Source organism: Trachypithecus francoisi, unplaced genomic scaffold, assembly GCF_009764315.1.
Source record: "Trachypithecus francoisi isolate TF-2019V2 unplaced genomic scaffold, Tfra_2.0 Lachesis_group8, whole genome shotgun sequence".
Lineage (NCBI taxonomy): Eukaryota > Metazoa > Chordata > Mammalia > Primates > Cercopithecidae > Trachypithecus > Trachypithecus francoisi.
The window spans coordinates 29878457-29899507 of NW_022681473.1; the positions used below are offsets into that span (position 1 = coordinate 29878457).

Genomic DNA, 21051 nt, shown 5'->3' on the forward strand with positions numbered 1-21051 from the left:
AAGCAAACTGCTGTTTTTTTTACTTCTATGCTTAACTTGCGTAACTGTTGGACCCGGTTCTCTACAAGCCCTGATTCATTTATGTAGAAACAACAGTCTTCTTTTAGGAACATACATGTACCACCTTTTTCAGCAGTGAGTAGGTCTAGGGCCCTCCGGTTCTGTAAGGTTACCTGAGCTAGGGATGTGAGCTGTCGCTGAAGGGAGGCAAGGGACTCAGCCGACTCCTCCATAGCAACGGCAAATTGTTGGTACAACTTGTTGCTTTCTATGAGGGTGTGACCTAGGGCTCCCCCTGCCAGTCCGGCCGCAATGAGGGATGTGGTGAGGGAGATTCCCGCAATGAGGGGGAGAAATGTGGCTCGTGCATGTCTCGGTCTAGGGGCTGGGTGAATAGCAGTGCTAGTCCAGTTACCGGTGTACCCCAGGAACTCGCCGGCAGTTAGTAGAGTTAACCGGGGAACTAGTGTGACAGGGAGACACAGTAGGTTGGTAACAGAGGGACCAGATAGGGTCTTAGATAATGTTCCATTACACCAAAAGAATATGCCTGGTGGGGCCCTCAGGTTGGTATTGGGGGCGTTACAGTGATGTTGCAGAGGCTAGAGTTAGTGCCTGAAAAACAGTAGGGAAACTTCTCCTGACTGGGGTTCCGGAACAGTGGCACATTAAGAATACGGGCATTCGAGAGATTCCGAAGGTTGTTAGTTTGGGTAAAGGATTCCCATGGCAGAGGGACAGCGGTTAGCAGTGGACGCCCTAGGGTGGCACACAGAAAGCAGCCAGACAAGCTGTGAAGTCCTGTAAGGTTAGCAAGTTCTAATCCTTCTTGTAATAATTCTAACCAGGAGAAAGGACGTAAATCTTGTGTTAGTCTGTCTTCCTGTCGTTGGATATCCCCATGGACCGGGGCCGTACCTGAACTAGGCCACGCCACAGATAGAGGTGACTGCTAGGCCACGTGGAGGAAGAGGAATAGTATACAGCCCCATGTTGAGGCATGGTCCAGCGGGAGTTCCAAGGATCCTTAACTATCCAAGTATAGATGCCGCCTCTACCCTGCTGGTAGAAGTTCCACCCGGATTGCTCGTTCCACCCTCTGACTGAGTGCATTTTACAGTAACTGTAGGGGCAGCCTGCGTTTTGGTGCCACCAATAGTGTTTACAATTGTACTTAGTCTGATCAAACTCAAAACATATCATTGGTACCACTGGTTTGGCTATCTGAAAACCAGTAAAATTTAGCATAATTGGATCACTGCACCCTGTGGAGGGGCAATCAGCACTGGCCAATAGCTTCCCGGGCTTACGAGGTTGCCCAGGGTGGGTTCGGTTTTCATAAAGCCAGAATCTCCAGACAGGGGTTAGGAACTGGTTTTGTGTTTGCCCCAGCGGCCACTAGGGTGACTAACGTTAGGGTTAGACTACCTAGCTGCATGTTTGCAGTGAGCTATGCTGCCGGCGCAGGGTGAGTTTTAAGGGGTTGTTCTTAGCTTTGTCCACAGTCCACGTGGTCGGAGCTTCAGTCGCTGCCGTGATTGGTCCGAGAAGGTCAGAGGTCGGGTCCACTGGTTTGATGAGGGTGTAGTGGATCCACTACGCGATGCCTTCTACCTTTAGGGCGGTGGGCGTGGTTAGGAGTACCTGGAGTGGTCCCTTCCACCTGGGTTCTAAGGTCTCTTGTCGGTGTCGCTTAACCAGGACCCAGTCTCCCGGCTGGTACGGATGGGGTGTCGGTGGGGGGCCGGTCTCATATAGTTCCTTCAGCTTGGGCCAGATTTCCTGATGAATTTTCTGCAAAGCTTGTAGGGAAAATAAGAGTTCAGAGACATTTTCTGTTTCAGATTTGAGCAGATCATCTTTTAGGCTGGGAACCAGGGGTGGGGGTCTGCCATACATGATTTCATAAGGGGTAAGGCCCAGTCTGTAAGGGGTATTACGGGCCCGGAACAGAGTGTAGGGGAGAAGGACCACCCAATTAGCGCCAGTCTCCATAGTCAATTTAGTTAAGGTCTCCTTTAAGGTCCGATTCATCCTCTCTACCTGTCCTGAACTCTGGGGCCTGTAAGCGCAATGTAGTTTCCAATTTGCCCCAAGGATGGAAGCCAAATCCTGACTTACCTTAGCAACGAAGGCCGGTCCATTATCTGACCCTATCTGGACGGGAAAGCCATACCTGGGGAGGATATCTTCCAGGATTTTCTTTGCTACAACCTGAGCAGTCTCCCTTTTGGTTGGGAATGCTTCAATCCACCCTGAAAAAGTATCTACAAAGACAAGTAAGTACCTAGAGCTTGCAAGAGACCCTTGGTCCCTTGGAGGCAAGCTTCTTGGGTCTCGGCTGCAATCAGGAGGTCATCAACATACTGTAGTAAAGTTATTTCAGGGTGTTTGCGTTGGTACTCACCCAAGTCTTCATGGAGGGCCTCATCGAACAGGGTAGGAGAGTTTTTGAAGCCCTGCAGCAGCCTGGTCCATGTCAATTGGCCGCTTATGCCCCTTTCAGGGTCAGTCCACTCGAAGGCGAAAAGCTTTTGGCTCTGAGGGGCTAAAGAAGGCATCTTTCAAATCGAAAACAGTGTACCATTGGTGTCTAGGGTTTAGAGTACTCAGGAGGGTATACGGGTTGGGCACAGTTGGATGTATGTCCATAACCCTCTTATTGACTTCTCTTAAGTCTTGTACAGGTCTGTACTCCCCGCTATTAGGTTTCTGTACCGGCAACAAGGGAGTATTCCAGGGTGAGTGACAGGGCCGAAGGACCCCTTGGTCGAGGAGCCGACGGATGTGGGGCGTAATTCCTTCTTTGGCCTCTAGGGGCATTGGGTACTGCCGTACCCAAACGGGGTCTGTCCCAGGCTTGAGTTCGACAAACAAGGCAGGACGGTGTTTTGCTAGTCCTAAGCCCCCCGTTTCTGCCCACTGGTGGAGCCAATACTCATCCTCTAGGGTTATAGTCAGGACGAGCACGGGCTGATTTTGGGAATTGGTCACGATGGGCCCCTCAGGGAGGAAATGGATCTGTGCTCCCATCTTAGTCAGCAGGTCTCTCCCTAATAGGGGACAGGGGCTCTCAGGAATGACCAGGAAAGAATGGGTTACATTCCTGGCTCCGAGGTTTACTGTTCTTTGTGTTGTCCAGGGGTATTTCTTAATTCCTGTGGCCCCTTGCACCCACGAGGACTTGGAGGATAATTTTCCATTAGTTTCAACTAGGACTGAGTGCTGTGCTCCCTTATCGACCAGGAACTGAACTGGGGTCCCCTCCACTTGCAAAGTTACCCTAGGTTTGGGGTGGGGGGTCCGAACCCTGTCTTCCCTAGTCTTCGTCTTGGGTGACTAGTACGGGTGTAGACCTAGGGGGTCCCCGTCCTTGTTGTTTCTTTTTGGGGCAGTCTCTTACCCAGTGGCCAGCTTTTTTACAGTAGGCACATTGGTCTTTGCTCAGGTTATCATGTCTGGGGGACCGCTTAGGTTGGGTGTTCTCTGGCTGTAGATGCTCTTTTTGTACAACTGGTGCCAGGACCTTGGTCATTTTTTCCTCTGGAGTATCTCTATTATTGTAAACACGCTGGGCTATCTGTAGGAGGCCCTGAATCTGTTTTCCCTCCAAGTCTTCTAATTTCTGGAGTTTTTTTTCTAATGTCTGGGGCTGCCTGATTTACAAAAGGCTTTACAATAGCTGCCTGACTTCCTGGAGCCTCTGGGTCTATGGGGGTGTACTGTCTAAAGGCTTCCATTAATCTTTCTAAGTAGTTAGTTGGGCTTTCTGTCTTTCCCTGCAAAACAGAGTATACCTTAGCCAAATTAGTGGGCTTGCGAGCAGCTGTCCGGAGACCCGCCATTAGAGTCTGGCAATAAAGGCGTAGCCGTCCCCTACCTTCTGCCGTGTTGTAATCCCACGCCGGCCTGGTCAGAGGAAAAGTCGCATTTATGAGGTCAGGGTTGGCAGTCGGTTGGCCGTTGTCCCCCGGGACCAGCTTTCTAGCTTCTACCTGTATTCTCTCTCGCTCCTCCGTTGTGAACAAGATTCGGAGGAGCTGCTGACAATCATCCCAAGTGGGCTGGTGGGTGAACATGACATTATCCAGTAAGGCCATTAAATCTTTGGGGTTGTCTGAAAACCGGGCGCTCTGAGTCTTCCAGTTATATAGATCACTGGTGGAGAATGGCCAGTACTGGAGCCTGGGGATTCCTGTGTCATCTGGGGGTCCTATTTCCCGAAGGGGTAGAGCCACTATGGAGTCAGGCGGCGGGGGGGGGGGGGGGGGGCTAGCCCGCAAAGTGCGCCCTCGCGTCCGCCCTGCTGGCCCTTCAGAGTTACTTTCACTTTCAGCGGGTCCGGGTGCGCTGGCTGCCTCCCGTCCGCCTGCTCCCTCCCGCGGCCTAGCCCGAGGGGCTGGGGCCTGGGGCCCGGAGGGGTACGGAGGGGGTTCTGTGGACAGTGGGTCCCTGCTATCAGGTAGAACAGGATGGGGGGGGCAGTCGGTTGCTTGGATTTTAGCGGCCGAGCAACCAGTGCCTTACAGGGTTCAGAGGCTAATTGGAAAGGGGACAGCCAAGGGGGCGGGTTCTCAGCTAGGTCCTGCCATATGAGGATATATGGGATATGATCCGGGTGGCCAGCACGCCCTGGTAGGAAAACCTTGGACTTGACTCTATTGATGACAGGAAGGCGGAATGTCCCCTCGGGTGGCCGCCCTACATCAAAGGCTGGCCATTCGGAGCGGCATAGTGTAATTAGCTTTTCCTTCCTGATTTCCATACTATGATCATGGCCCCTCGCTCTAACGTCCTTGAAATTACTTGTAAGGAGAGATAGGGGAGTGCTCTGGGCATTACCCATCTTGAACAGTAGCGCCCGGAGTGGCGTCTGGAACAGGTCCTGCAAGGAAAAGTGAGTTGCTGGAACAGGTCCTGCAAGCGAAAGTGAGTTGCTGGAACAGGTCCTGCAAAGGAAAGTGAGTTGCTGGAACAGGTCCTGCAAGGGAAAGTGAGTTGCTGAATATCAACAACAAGTTATGTCAGTCGCAGGCGCGCTCCAGAAATCTGGGTCAGAATAAATTCAGACAAGAATCAGATGAGAGCCAGGGGACGTCTCCCACCGATCTCCGCTGGCTGTCCTATAGCGCGTCCGCCAGGACTATGTCAGCTTTCAGCTTCAGTTACAGACCTCGCGAGTCTCAGATACAGGTTCAGAACAGACACAGACAGACAAACAGAGACGAGCCGGCTCACCTATCAGCAGATCGATCCTGGGAGATCCGTTGACCAGGGGTCTGGTTGGCTTGGGGAATCCCGGACGAGCCCCCAGATGTTATGCCCAGACCGTTTATTCCCCAAAGAAGACCACCAGAGTCCAGAGTCAAAGCCAAGCGGCAAGGATCTTTACTGCAAGTTCGAACTTGGTCCTTCCGTTCCACAACATACAAGAGGGCCCCGAACAATGCGTGCGCTCGCTTTTTATAGCCCGATGTAAATGGGACTTGTAAGGTTACAGAGGAACAAGGGAATTCTTTAGGTTACAGCATTACAATTGGTTAACATATTAAGTTATACATTTAGCGGTGATCTATTGGTTCCCGTGCTTTCAGTAAAACTACAAACAGCTGTGTCGTTATCAGGGATTTTTTCCAGGTGGTGTTTTTCTAAAGTTGAGATATATGGTGGGACGTGTTTGTACTGGGCTCAGGAAGTTGAGAGATATGAGAGATATATGGTGTTTGTACTGGGCCCAGGAAATTGAGAGATATATGTTGTTTGTACTGGGCCCAGGAAATTGAGAGATATATGTTGTTTGTACTGGGCCCAGGACTGAGGAATGTGCCTGATTTCTTTCATGTGCTACTACTGAGGTGAAACAGTCTGTAGATTGCTGTTGTGCCTCTATGGCACCTACAGTTGCCTTCTACCCTCGTTGCATCGTAATAGAAATATTAAGTACTGATCTTTCAAGGAGAGGGATGCCCATAATCCAGACTAGACATCTGGCTATAGAATTTCTCATTCATGGTTTTTGTAAGATGGGATAGTCCTGTGCATGCCCTCCCCAGTCTGCTCTTTCAGTTAAATCTCCCTATGAGGGCAAAGAAATGATAGATCTCTTTGTCCAGCATATTCAATGTAGTGTAGTCTCTAGAAAAGAGCCTAAGTTAGGGATGACCCCAGATGATGCTGCCATCTTGGTAGAATTTAAAAATAATAAGTAAAGTGTAAGGTCCTTCCCAGCTTGGGCTTAGGGAGAGAGAGAGAGAGAAGGGAGAGCCTTTACCAGTACCAAATCTCCTGGATTAAATAGAGGTAGTCCAGTTTCCTGGGGTTGGGCTTTTGCTGGTTGTGCTAATTCCTGTTGAAAGTGAGCCAGAGAGGTTACATGCTTAACTAGCTCAGTTATACTTATACTAGTGCTACTATAGTATAAGTTTCCTTCCAATGCCTTGGGAGGATTAATATATCCAGGAGCCACAAAAAAAAAAAAAAAAAAAATAGCACTGTTCCTTGAAGGGACGGTTCTAAGTTGTGGCTTGTGAGAGACACCAGCAGATTTTTCTTGTATCTTAGAAGTTTTCCTTCTTTACATATAATAGGGGCATCCTTAGGATGAGGATATCCATAGTTATGATGTTTACGATGCCATTTGGAATTTGACATGCCAAGTGAGAAGCGTCCACCTGACAAATGGAGTTTCGAAAAATTAAAGACATAATATGCCCTGGCCAATATCACAGATGATCCTGTGGCAGGGGCTGTCAGTCCAGATGCCTCCAGTGCGCCCACAGATCTGTAAGCTGTTACTATTAGCAAACATTATACAAGGGCCTGGAATTCCATGAGGGGGCATATTCGGAAAGGCCCATGTTATTCTTTACAATATAGTCAAGGTGGTTACTTAGAGCGTGCCACTCCCATCAGGACTTCCAACCAGAATGAGAGGCTAGATTCTGAAAGCCCCCCAACTAGGGCTTCTGATCCTTTTAGATCACCCTTGTTGCACTCTCCTCCCAAAATATTTGAACTATCAGCAATTACAAGTGTGATGTTACAATATCTGAGATCCCCCAAGCATGGTCCTTCCTCGCTGCTTTTAAAGCAGAGGGAGGCATTTGCTATTACTGGGCTTTGTCCCAACTGAGGATATGAAGCTTATCTTTGGGCAGAGTGTTCTCCGGCACTGGGAGCAGAGTGTTGCCCCCATACCATGTCCAATTTATGCCTGGTAGGTCTTTAAGGGTAAAGGTGAAGCCAATAAAGGGAATCCTAAGACGGTGAATTGCGGGTCATTGTAAGTTTCTTTAGCGTCACTGAACTGAGCAAACCACTGAGGACAGACCCAATCATTAGTCTTGATGTACAAGTGGACCATGGCAGATATTGCAGGAGCTAAAGGGTGTGAGGTATTGCTAAGTCCGATAAAAAGTCCTAACAGACTGAGTGATAGTAAAATGCTCATATTTACTTCCTTTTCGTAACTGTTATTCCTGCTATGAGGATAATAATTAAGCAGAATGCTACAGTAATTGAGATTCTCTGTCTGATATGCCACCCTGAGGGTGCTACAGCATATAGTCCTACTTCAAATAGTAGAGTGAGTAAAACAATCCTGCAGGGGTGGCATAGTAAATAATTCCCATCAAAAAGAAGATATAATATTTGGCAGTGAATCTCAAAAGGAGAGGAGGAAACGACAAGAAGTATTTGGTGAGGTAGGGGTGAGACTAAGATGAGTTATTTTCATTCAGTTATTTATCTTTTGTGATTTTCAGCTTAAGATCTCCTATTTCTTTACATTGATATTCAAGGCATTCCTCTGGGCTGTCAGGGGTTGCTCCCTCAGGTCTCCAGGCTTTCACACGAATATAATATATCCAGGAGTGGATTCCTGTAACTTTTATTGCCTAGGGACTTGAAAGAGGAACAGTGTAAGGTCCTTCCCAGCTTGGGCTTAGGGAGAGAGAGAGAGAAGGGAGAGCCTTTACCAGTACCAAATCTCCTGGATTAAATAGAGGTAGTCCAGTTTCCTGGGGTTGGGCTTTTGCTGGTTGTGCTAATTCCTGTTGAAAGTGAGCCAGAGAGGTTACATGTGTTATGCCCAGACCGTTTATTCCCCAGAGAAGACCACCAGAGTCCAGAGTCAAAGCCAAGCGGCAAGGATCTTTACTGCAAGTTCGAACTTGGTCCCTCCGTTCCACAACATGCAAGAGGGCCCCGAACGATGCATGTGCCCGCTTTTTATAGCCCGATGTATACAGGATATGTAAGGTTACAGAGGAACAAAGGAATTCTTTTGGTCGCAGCATCACAATTGGTTAATATTTTAAGTTATACATTTAACAGTTTTTTTATTTGTTCCCACGCATTTAGTAAAACTACAAACGGTTGTGACCTTATCGGGGGCTCTCTAGGTGGTGTTTCTGAGATATATGGGGGGATGTGTTTGTGATGGGCTCAGGAAGTTGGGACAAATAGAGAAATGTGTTTGTACTGGGCCCAGGACTGAGATATATGGCAGACACCGGTAATTAGAACAGAACAGAGCAGGACAGGGACTTTCACAACGCTTGTCCTTACAACGTCTGGAATCTATAGATAACCTAATCGGTTAGGTCCGGGGTCGATCTTTAACTAGGCTCAGGGCGCCGCCTGGGCTTTTTGCCTGTGGACTTCATTTCTGCGTTTTAGTCTTTTCATTTGATCTCTTTCACATGCTTAACTAGCTCAGAGGTTTCCCGATCTAATAGAAAATCGTTGGTAAGGAAAGCCCATCTGTACAGCATCTCAAAAGGGCTAAGACCTAGAAGGGGTATTCCTTATTTATAGTAAGGCCATGGAAAGAAGAGTGATCCAAGGAAGGTGAGTTTCTTGGGATAATTTGCTGAGGTATCTGTTGATAATATCATTAGTTTTCTCTACCTTTCCTGAGAATTGGGGTCTCCAAGCACAGTGGAGATGATATTCTATGCCTAGTGCTTTCGAGACCCCTTGTGTGACAGCTGCCTTAAACGAGGGCCCATTGTCACTTTGAAGGTACTTCGGTAGACCAAAGCAGGAAGTTATTTCATTAGCTAACATTTTTATTACCTCAGAGGCTCTTTGTGTATGGCATGGAAATGCTTCTACCCAGTTGTGAAGGTGTCTACCTGTTCCAGCAGGTATTGAATGCCCTTTGTCTTTGACATATGGGTGAAGTCTATTTGCCAGTCTTCCCCTGGGTAACTTGCCGTTCTTTGGGTTTGAGGAGGAAGGAGTCACCTGTTCAGGGGATTATTTTTAAGACAGACTTCACAAGTATTAACAACTTGCTTGATTGTTTTTAGTAAGTTCTCTCCCAAAAACAATCTCTGGGCACATTGATAAGTTTTATCCTTTCCCAAGTGAAAAGCTTGGTGAAGAGTTTTAAGGATTTTCCGTTGGCTGGAGGCTGGCAAGTGGTGTTTGCCATCCTCTGACTGTAGCCATCCTGAGGACTAAAAGGTATACCCTCGAGACAAAGTAGTCCATTGTATTTCTGTAGGGGAGTACTGAGGTTTAATTTCTCTTATGGAGCCTTCCCAGATGAGAGGGTTATGAAGTGTGTTGATGCCTTGAGGCTGCCTTGCCACTGATCAGCTAATCTCTATCCTTCGGCTACTTCATCAGCTCCCTTTTGATGTCCCTTACAATGCATCACTGCTATTTCTTGTGTAAGGAAAACTGAAGATAATAACCTGTTAATTTCCTGGTGATATTTTATAGGAAGTCCATTGGTGCTAAGGAAATGCCTTTCCTTCCAAATGGCAGCATTAGCATGGAGAACCAGGAAAGCATACTTGGAATCAGTGTAAATGTTAGTTATCTTTCCTTTGCTTAATTTGATTTTTTTTGTAAGAGCTGTTAGCTCAGCTAATTGAGCACTTGTGCCTGGAGGGAGAGATGCACTGCATATGCATATTCCTTGTTCTGCAAAAGAGCTCCCATCTGTGAAGAGGAACCCAGACTGAGTTTTCTAGGGAAGTTTCTCCAGTATCTTCCCTGGCCACATAGGTGTGTACTATGATTTGTTCATAGTCATGCTCAGGTTCCCCAGTTTCCTCAGGGAAGAAGGTGGCTGGATTTAGATGAGAACAAGTCTTTAATTGGATGTTGGAACCTTCTAACAGCAGGGCCTGATGTGTAAGGAGTTGGCTGTCTGTTAGCCCAAAGGCTCCCCCCTAGGGTGCAATAGTCCTGCCGTGTTATGTGGGGTGTAAACAGTTAAATCATTTCCTAGGATTAGTTTGGAGGCTTCTGAGACCAGTAGAGCCACTGAGGCAATGGCTCAGAGACATGCTGGCCACCCTTTAGCCACCAAATCAAGCTCCTTACTTAGGCAACCCATTGGCTGTTGAGCTGGTCCTCAGGCCTGTGTTAAAACTCCCAGGGCCATTCCCTTCCTTTCTGATACATACAGATTGAAGGCCTTCCCTACAGGAAGGCTGAGGGCTGGCGCCTTGAGCAAGGCTTGCTTTAGCTGGTTGAAGGGGTTTTGAGCTTCAGGTTCCCAGGTTAAAAGATGAGTTTTAGCTCCCTGAGCTTCTTTTATGAGGTTATGTAATGGACGGGCTATTTCACCATACCCAGGTATCCATAGTCTACAAAATCCTGTAATGCCCCAAAATCCTCTTAGTTGCTTGAGGGTTTGGGGGCGAGGGAAGGAGGAAATAGACTTAATCTTCTCTTCCCCTAATACTCTGGTCCCCTTGGACAGTACTAATCCTAGATACTTCACTGAGGTTTTGCAGAGCTGGGCCTTGGATTTTGAAACCTTATGTCCTCTGTTAGCTAAGAAGTTGAGAAGAGCTTCAGTGCCTTCCTGAGAAGCTTCCTCAGTTGGGGCACAGAGCAGAATATCATCAACTAATGCAAGACCCTAACTTGAGAATGAGAGAATTCAGAAACGTCTTGTGACAGTGCCTGTCCAAACAGATGAGGACTATCTCAAAATCCCTGAGGCAACACTGTCCGTGTTAACTGGGCAGTCTGGCCAGAGGGATCTTCAAAGGCAAACAGATATTGAGAATCAGGATGTAATGGTATGCAGAAAAAGGCATCCTTTAAATCTAGGACTGTAAAGCATCTAGTTCCCTCAAGTATTTGAGTTAACAAGGTATACAGATTAGGTACCACTGGATAGATTGGAACTACAGCGTCATTAATGAGGCAAAAGTCCTGAATTAGTCTCCATTCCCCATTGGGTTTCTGCACTCCTAATATTGGGGTGTTTCAGGGGCTATGAAAGGGTTTGAGGAGGTGAGGCCCTGCATCTTTAGGTTATTAATAATGGCTTCTAGCCCTTTCCTAGCCTCTGGGCCCAGGGGATACTGTCTCTGGTTAGGAAAAGAAGTGAGATCCTTAAGATAGATCTGGACTGGCCTAGTGGTTATAGCTCGACCTATTCTTCCTTGAGTTGCCCACAGTTGTAGCTTAATGTTAGCTTCCATCAGTGGGAGACAGAGTTTGTCCTGGGGCCAATACAGATGCTGGCCCTCATGCAAGCTAGACTATCTCCCTAATAAAGGAGCAGGACTTTCAGCTGTGATTTTAAAAGCATGTATAAATAGTAGGTTCTCCCATCTGCAGGTTAAGAGGTTGAGAAAAATATCAGGTTAGAGTTTTTCCTGAGATGCCCCTTACAGTCATACTATGGGAAGAGGGGAGGCCAGGTTTAGAGAGGAGAAGAGAGAGAGACTGGCTCCAGTATCCAGAAGGAGTTCCTTCCTTCCTTCCTTCCTTCCTTCCTTCCTTCCCTCCCTCCCTTTTCCACCCTCCCTCCCTCCCTCCCTTTTCCAGAATCACCCGAGGTTCCTATGCTGTAGTGGCAGTCTAAGTTGCTGGAGCCAGGGATTCAAGCCCCCGGACCCATCGGTCCTGCTGGACCATCTGTGACACTTGTTCTGAACCCAGTGACCTCCGTCTCTGGGGGCAGTTCTGTCTGCAGTGGCCTCCACCACAGGCTGGACAGGGTCGAGGTGGCTTTGTCTTGCTACCTGGACATTCTTTCTTAAAATGCCCTGACTTGCCACATCGATAACAGCTAGTGGATGCACCTTGGGGATCCTGGACTTTGCAAGCTTGCACCACTGCTAATAGAGCCTCTGTTGTCTTCTTGTATTTCCTTTCCTTTTATTGGGCTTCCTCCTGATCCCTATTGTAAAAGACCAAAGTGGCTTTCTCAGGAGGTTTTCTAGGGTACTATCTGGCCCTGTAGCTTGCTTTTATAGTTTCCTTTTAATATCGGGAGGTACCTGTGTAATAAACTTGTCCTTGAGAATGAGCTGTCCCTTGATTGAATCAGGGGATAAATAGGTATGTTTTATTAGTGCCTCTCTCAGCCTTTCCATAAACACTGTGGGATTCTCATCTGGTCTTTAGTCTATCATAGACAGTTTAGAGTAATTGAGAGGTTTGGCCCCGGTTTTCCATGGGCCCTCTAATACACACATTGAAGGTGCTTCCTTTTCCATTCATCTCCTGAGTTATTGGGGTTCCAGTCAGGGGTGTCTACCAGAACTGCTTCCCTTCCTAGTGGGAATGGAGTTTCCACTTCTTCCTCACCTTCCCTGTCTCCTCTTTGTCTCCTTGGTCTGCTATAGGAGGCATGTTACTCGTCTCCATATTTTTCTGCTGCCTGCAGAACTGCCTGCTTTTCAGCTGCAATGAGCGTCTAACATAGCAGCAACATAACATCCCTCTATGTGAGGTCAAATACCTGAGTTAAATTTTGGAAAATTTCTATATAAGTACCTGGGTTGTCAGAAAATCGGCCTAAGTCTCCCTTTATTTGCTTAAGGTCCTGTAATGAAAAGGGAACTTGAACCCTCATGGCACCATTCCCATCAAGCATTTCCTGCAGAGGTAAGAGTGAAGTGGGGAGAGTAGGATATCCTGCAGATGGTGGAGCTGGAGGAGCTGATGGTACAATTGGAGGGGACTGGAAGGGTTGGAACATTCAATAGCTGTCTCAGATTGCTCCTTCAGAACCTGCTTTAGCTCTGGGGAAGGCCTATGGGCTTGCCTGCCATGGCTGGTAAAGGAACTGGGTCAGTTGTGCAGAACTTGTAAAGATCTGGGTTTCACAGGGCAAAGAACGTCTATACATACGGGACCACAGTCCATTTGCCCTTCTGTCTACAGAAAAGCTCTAACTGTTGGATGATATTAAAATCAAGTCTCCTCCAAGAAGGCCAGGTTTGTCTGTCCTCAAGATGGTAAGAAGGCCATGCCCTTGTGCAATAGACTGTGAGGCACTTTTTCTTCAAAGTCTCAAGGTCGAAGCAGTCCCAGTGTTTTAAAATCCTCTCCAGGGGACTGCATGCTGAAGACAATCTGTTACTCGTTTAGAAAGAGAAGTGAGAATAAAAGTGTCCTTTTAGTCTCCTTCCTTTCTGTATATGACCCAGGGTGGAGAAGAAAACAGTGGGGACATCCCCCAACTATTTTCCCTCCCTGGTTCCTGGATCCCACCTCCCTGTTAAATGTGCAGCCCATGACTGTAGGCATGACCCTCCAAGCCATGGCACCAGAGGAACTAGACTTTTAGGCCTAGTTGCACTTCCCCAAGCAGCCCTAGTCCTCTGCTTATTATTTCCCTTCGACCTCCTAGACTTGTGTGACCTGTGTAACTCCCTAAAAGAAATGGATCTCAAGAAAAACTAGGCAATGGGGCAAGGCCCCTTTAATGGAGGCGGTGTGCTAGATTGAACTCTATATCCTGCTATTATGGCCCATGCTAAAACATTTACCCTTAGAAAAATGGTTCCGGTTAACTTCTGGACTTAAAAATCCCCTTACTAGTTAAGTACTACCTTAATTGGAGACAGAATAGGTGCCTTTAAGGAACGTAGGAACCAAATGACCATTTTCCTGATGATGGGACAATATTGAGACTAAAATTTGGCCACACAGAAGACATTTAACCCCTATCTGTTGAAAGCAGAATTTTCCTGTTCACGGAAGAGGCTTAGAGCCCGATTTCTAGTGGTGCAAAAGGAAGCTGCAGTGTTACCGTTTAAAAAAAAAAAAGTGCCTCATGAAGAGGATTTCTGTTTCCACTAGGTGGCACTGTTGGTTTAGAAATACTATGTGCTGGCGGCTGGGCCGGGTGGCTCGCGCCTGTAATCCCAGCACTTTGGGAGGCCGAGGCGGGTGGATCACGAGGTCAGGAGATCGAGACCATCCTGGCTAACACGGTGAAACACCGTCTCCACCAAAAATACAAAAAACTAGCCGGGCGAGGTGGCGGGCGCCTGTAGTCCCAGCTACTCAGGAGGCTGAGGCAGGAGAATGGCGTGAACGCGGAAGGCGGAGCTTACAGTGAGCCGAGATGGCTCCACTGTACTCCAGCCTGGGCGACAGAGCGAGACTCCGCCTCAAAAAAAAAAAAAAAAAATACTATGTGCTCGCCAGAGAAGCGGTAGAGAGACCTGGAAATACCCTGCACTCTCCAGACCAAGGGCAGAGAGAGAGAGAGACGCTCACTCTGGGTGGAGGTGGGGAGAAGGGGGAGGAAAGGAACCCTCTGTTCCTAGAAGATTGCAACAGCATTCCTGAGCTAAACTCCTGGTTACTAAATTCCTGCACATTCGACACAGAGAGAGGGTAAGAGACCCTGGATAGAAAAAGAAGGAAAGTTTTGTGACAGGATAGCTGGGGATTCTCTGCCAAAACCCGAAATGGGCTGTTGGAGGCTGGGTCCAATCCATAGGCCTTTGAATAACGCCAGGGTGTGTCCTGGCCAGAAATTTGCAGTTGCCTCAGAACTTTTCCCAGCCTCAGGCAATGGTAAGATTTCCCCATGAAAGGAAACTGATTCGAAACAGGGCCAACATTCCCAATGACCCGTGGGTATTGGGGGATTCTCCATGTTCTCACCTGCAAGCTTAACATCTGAGGCTTTAGAATGGCAGTCATGATAAGCGTATTTTTATCTAGCTGAAGGATGTCTGTTGATTGATTTGATTTGATTTTAAAATAGAGGCCAAGAGCCCCTCAGAATGATAGAACAAATTTTAGGTTTGCTCCTATACTCACCACTCCGATAAATGTTGTACCTCAGATTCCCGGCACCAAAATGATACGGCTCCGATGACTGAGGGAACACCAGGGCCCTTTTTCTCGCACCAATTTAGATAAATGACACGGACACACATGGGGTGGTTTTAGGAATGGAGAGTTTAATAGGTAAGAAAGAAACTCCCCTGTACAGAGACGGAGGTGGCTCTAAGCAGAGAGAGAAAACCCCACATGCAGCAGAAAACTCTGGGTTATATTAGGAGGCTGGAGGAGGTGGTGTCTGATTTTCATACGGCCCAAGGGATTGGTTTGCCCAGATATGTCATTCATGTAGCCCACGCCAAAACTAGCCTTTTAATATTCAAATACAGGCCACCATGATGTTCTGCACACGTGAAGATATCTGGGGTGACTATGGTGCTTGGCACACATGGTGACAAGAAGAGGGTATGAATCACCATATTGGATGTACCCAGTTTCTAATGGCTGGCATTTGCATATCAAAGCTTGCCAACCTGGCCCTTTAAGCTGCTACATTATTAAAAGAAAAAAAAAAAACCTTACCAAGCTGCATTATTAAAAGAAAACAAAACCTTACCAACTTTACCCTCTCTGTCTAAAGTAATTTCTTAATAATTCCTATAATCTGCTATTTTAATTCAGGAATTTTCAGCTCTTTAAAATGAGAAGGAAACTGACATTGACGGTGTCAGATATTGTGCTGATTGCGTTATGTCCATTGTAGCTCATTTTAATCCTCACAGCATTTTCATTGTAGGGATAAGTAAACTGACACCCAAAGTCATGTAAGCAATAAATCCAGTAGTGTGGATTTGACTTTTAAGTCAGCTAACTCCAAGTCTAAGTTGAATCAGAACTTTAAGCAGTTTCTAGGTTCTCATGTTACTAATTTTATGTTTTGAAGGTTACTTCATCAGTCATCATTTGTAATACTTAAAATGAGTAAGTAGAACATTAGCACTGAATCTGGGGAAAAACACCACAATTTCAAGTATTCAGTTAAGTAGCTGAGAATTCAGCCTGTTAAATAATGATCCCTTTTTGAACTCAGAGATGTTTTTACCCCTTTACCCAGTGACTGGACCTGTAAAGGCATACTTCCTTGTTGTGATTTTCTCCACAGTGAATCTTGTTTTGTTCACTGTTACCTTGAAAGTGGACCTCATTGGGGTCTCCAGTTTATGTGGGGATTTTTCATTAGGTTCCCTCGAATTGATCAGTGCCTGGGTTTTATCTCATGCTTCTAGTGGCTTACATGGCTATCAGAATTGAAGCTCCAGGTCACCAGAGTTTTGCAATACCTTCAGGAACATTCTGGCTTTGGAACTCACTTCTCTCCCAGGTAGTCTCATTCTCATTTGTTGTTGTTGTTGTTGCTTTGTTATACTTATAAGTTCTGGGATCTATGTGCAGAACGTGCAGGTTTGTTACATAGGTATACCCATGCCATGGTTTGCTGCACCCCTCAACCCATCATCTACATTAGGTATTTCTCCTAATGCTATCCCTCCTCTAGCCCCCCGCCTCCTAACTGGCCCCAGTGTGTGATGTTCCCTTCCTTGTGTCCATGTGTTCTCATTGTTCAACTCCCACTTATGAGTGATAACATGTGGTGTTTGGTTTTCTGTTCCTGTGTTAGTTTGCTGAGAATGATGGTTTCCACCTTCATCCATGTCCCTACAAAGGACGTGAACTCATCCTTTTTTATGGCTGCATAGTATTCCATGGTGTATATGTACCACATTTTCTTTATCCAGGTTAACATTGATGGGCATTTGGGTTGATTCCAAGTCTTTGCTGCTGTGAATAGTGCTGCAGTAAACATACGTGTGTGTCTTTATAGTAGAATCCCAGTAATGGTATTGCTGGGTCAAATGGTATTTCTGGGTTCTAGATCCTTGAGGAGTCGCCACACTGTCTTCCACAATGGTTGAACTGACTTACACTCCCACCAACAGTGTAAAAGCGTTCCTATTTCTCCACATCCTTTCTAGCATCTATCATTTCCTGACTTTCTAATGATCGCTGTTCTAACTAGTGTGAGAGTCTCATTCTCATTTTTTATGGCCCCTGTGAAACCTTACTTTCTTGCCAGCTCAACAACTTGTTTTGAAATATTTTTTAAAATAATTTATTCAGCATTTGTACTTATTTTCAAGATAAGGATTGTATATGAGACTGCCCAAAATGGAATTCATTGTATTTCTTCTTTATTTATTTTGTTTGTTTTCATTATTTAAACCACAAAAAAGCAGGAGAAAATGGTATGGATTTTTTTTTTAGAGAGGTAATCATTGGACTTACAAAAATAAGGCTTGGTATTTGTCTGTATACATACACACACACACACTCATAAACACATATCTTTGTAAAATGGGTTAAGCAAGTATTAACTGAGATTGTTTCTTAGTGTTTTTTGTAATTTGCTTCACTTTATTTTCTATAATGAGTATATATTGCTTTTGCAATGAGAAACTAAAATCATTATGGGAAAAAGGACTTTTTTGGAATAAAAATACAATTGAACCAACACACAGAGTATGTGTTGAACGTGTAACTATCATAATATCTCATATATATATATCATCAAGCCTTAGTTAAATAAGGTGCTTTGTGTAAATAAATGTTCTGGACAGACTTCCTTCAGCATGAGATTCTGTTTTCTTTCAGCCATTTTAGTTGATGCTTTGTAATGTATACTGGGCATTTCCGCACCTTGTTTTTGCAGCCTGTTCCTTAGTGTTGGACTATATGGCCCTATACTGAATAATCCCAGGTTGCCAAATAATGTAGTAGATCCACTTTCTAAACATTAAAAACAAAATATGTCTGTAATAGTTTTTTCCCTCACTGTACTCTTTCTATAGTATGTTTTCTTAAACTTTCTTAAATTAGCTTCTTATTGGAAACACCAGCTGGAATAGTTACTTGATAAAATGATGTCTGTTTTAAAAATCATTGCCTTCTTTTTAAGGACAAGGAGCATCCAAGATACCTGATCCCAGAACTTTGCAAACAGTTTTACCATTTGGGCTGGGTCACTGGGACTGGAGGAGGAATTAGCTTGAAGCATGGGTAAGTTTCTGGCAGCCTTTATTACTAGGAACTTTCCATTTGAGTAGACCACAGCGAGTTTAATGTTTTATATCCAAAGAACAACTGATGGTCAGTTTTATGTGATACTGAAGGTCTTTAGTTTCTAAATGGACAAGTGGACGTTTGTATAACTGAATGGAAGCAATGTACAAAAGCTGCAGATATATCAAATACCTAAAGACTGAAGAACCACAATTTCAGATCACAATAATTTAGTCCTCAGTTTTTGAGTACCAGAGTTAAATAACATGCTACCAAGTATGTTCATATACCTGAAATTCCAGCGGATCCTCTCTAGGTAGATAGGATTTGTTTCAAAGGTTCAGGTACTTTGTTTTTTGAAACAGAGTCTCGCTCTGTCACTCAGGCTGGACTGGAGTGGTGCAGTCATGGCTCACTGCAGCCTTGACTTCCCAGGCTTGAACAATCCTCCCACCTCATCCTCCTGGGTAGCTAGGACTACAGGCATGCACCACCACGTCTGGCTAATTTTTTCTTTCTTTCTTTTTTTTTTTTTTTTTGTAGAGACTGGGTCTCACTGTGTTGCGTGGGCTGGTCTTGAACTCCTAGGCTCAAGCAACCCACCTGCCTTGGACTCCCAGATACATATTTTAAAGTCACTTAAATACAGATGACTAATCATTAAAAATCCTAATAATTTTTTTATTGAATCAAAAGAAAGGGAGTATGCTTTCTAAGCATCTGTATCATTAATGAATATAATACCTGCTAATCTGTATTCCTCAGAGGACAAAATAAGATGTACTGGACTTAAATTGAAGCAGGAAGGATAAATAGTATTCAATTGCTCATTGTATTTCTTTAGTGTCATTTATTCAAGAAGATAAAGAAATAAAGTAAGTATCAGTAAGTGTTAGTAAGAAGTAACTTGCTATCGATGAAATTAAGATTATAGAATCTCATTCAAGGATTTCCAACATAGGATTAATCTTTTTTTCCTCCTGAAATGTGTTAGGAATATTATTGTCTGGAGGCTGTGTGTTAAATTCAGTGATGTTGGTTTATTACTTCATTCTAATTCACTTTCTTTAACAAAATTGGATTATTAAAATATTTATGTGCTGATAAGTATATATAGGCATGCCCCCAAGGAGGCTGCATTACATATTAACGAATGGAATGTTAAATATAATCAGAACATTTTGAACAAAAGGGAGTCTATGGTATACCACAAGATGATGCCATTATAATTTTATCTGCTTTAAATTACTGAGTTAACTCATGAAATTTTCATTCTGGCACAGTTAGGGATATAAGTGTACTCTCAGTCTAGTAAGATTATGTTCCACATGGTAGATCAATAAATCCATCTGTGCCTCCTCTCTTACCATCAGCCTAGCTGCTGATGTGTAAATACAGCATTGCTCGAGCTTTCACATTATTTTGCCAAAACTTTCAAGATGGCCTATTCACAGCAAACTCTATGATAACAACATTTATTCTTATTTCATGTATCCATTTAGAAGTTGAGTCCCAGTAATACAGTTTCCCAACTGTATTATTTATAATAAATCATATTCTAAATGCTGCCTTTAGTTAACTGCTTTTTATCTACATGTTCAGAAATAGTTTATGTATGTATAAAATAAAGCTTTCTATCAAATGAGCTAAAATAACCATTTCCAACTGGCTCTTTTAAAAAAACCAGCCAAGTTAGAAATAGGTGAATGCAGGACTCAAGATGAAACTTTTCTTATCAAAAAGACATGAAGAACTATGTTCTTTCTAGTAGAATTTTACTAATCCATGCACTACCATTGTATGTGGCCACCATAAACCACTCATTGGCACATCTTTTAAAATTAAATGGGTTTTTATAGCACTACAATCAGCTTATAGGAAATTTTCATCATATATGTGAAATGCTTTATCCTTAGTTCTTAATGGGTGTGGAGATCATGGATGGAAAGAGCCACAGTCATATCGAACTGTATTTGGAATCTTATTAAATTTGTGCTTTATGTAGTAAAATGAATACTTTGTAGTAAAAGGTTGGTTTTTTCCCCTAATATTTAAATGACTTAATAAGTCACTAGCATTATCAGCAATACTATTCTCATGTTGTTAGTGAAAGTTTGGCTCTTTGATGCCTAGGGCAAATAAATTTGGAATAAAGTACAAACCCAATAAATTATGATTCCAGAATAATATAGACAATAAGCTCTTTGGGAACATAAAATGATTTACTGATTCCAAGGTTTGACTCGGCCATTCCAGCTTATGCCACAAGTGTGTGGTACCAAAAATTAAGACACAAGAAGGAAAAAAAGGACCGAAAAAATAATAGTAATCAAGGCAATTCCAGGATACTCAATAGCCACTGGGTTTAGGTTAGATCCCTATCTTTCAAATTTATAATTTCCTATTTTCACAGAGTAATATTGACAGGTGTCGAAGAGACTGATCCTATTGCATGTGATTAGGACTACAATTAATAAAGTCATATTGTAGACAAAATAATTGAAGCACTGTAAGATTTAAATTATTTTTTAAATGACCAGAAAGCAAATAAAAATAGAAGCAACTGAACATAGATGTATTTTGACCTCTTGGGGGTTGGCCCTTGCTTACCACAGTGAAAATGCAGGAGTACAGAGAAGTATATTCCAAAATTTAGTAACTTGAAATTCAAAATGCTTTCTGTGTGTGGCTTAAAGCACCAAGTAGATATTTCACTTTAGTATATGGCGTGTTTCTATTCTAAAAAACACTGTCATTTTTATATTTTTATCCAGATATCTCGTTCTTTGTAGGTATAAATATGTTTTTCTAAAACATATTTGGCTAATGTTTTAATTACCCAAAGTTCATCAAAGTCTAAATTAATTTCAGTTTTACAAAGACATTTACAGGACTCAGCATACCAAGTCACTGAATAAACAGAAT

At 44.3% G+C, this 21051-nt stretch overlaps 1 protein-coding gene across 3 annotated transcripts in view; it reads left to right on the forward strand.

Annotated features, from left to right (window-relative positions):
* Window positions 1-21051, forward strand: part of APIP (APAF1 interacting protein) — a 41071-nt gene that overhangs the window by 10646 nt on the left and 9374 nt on the right. The window contains exons 2-4 of one of the 3 annotated variants that reach the window (XM_033207747.1): window positions 12806-12870; window positions 16296-16390; window positions 18023-18123. In XM_033207747.1, the coding sequence (XP_033063638.1) occupies window positions 12837-12870; window positions 16296-16390; window positions 18023-18123 (230 nt within the window). In that variant the 5' untranslated portion in view covers window positions 12806-12836. The remainder of the gene's footprint in view (window positions 1-12805; window positions 12871-16295; window positions 16391-18022; window positions 18124-21051) is intronic. The other 2 variants (XM_033207748.1, XM_033207749.1) reach the window with 2 other exon arrangements.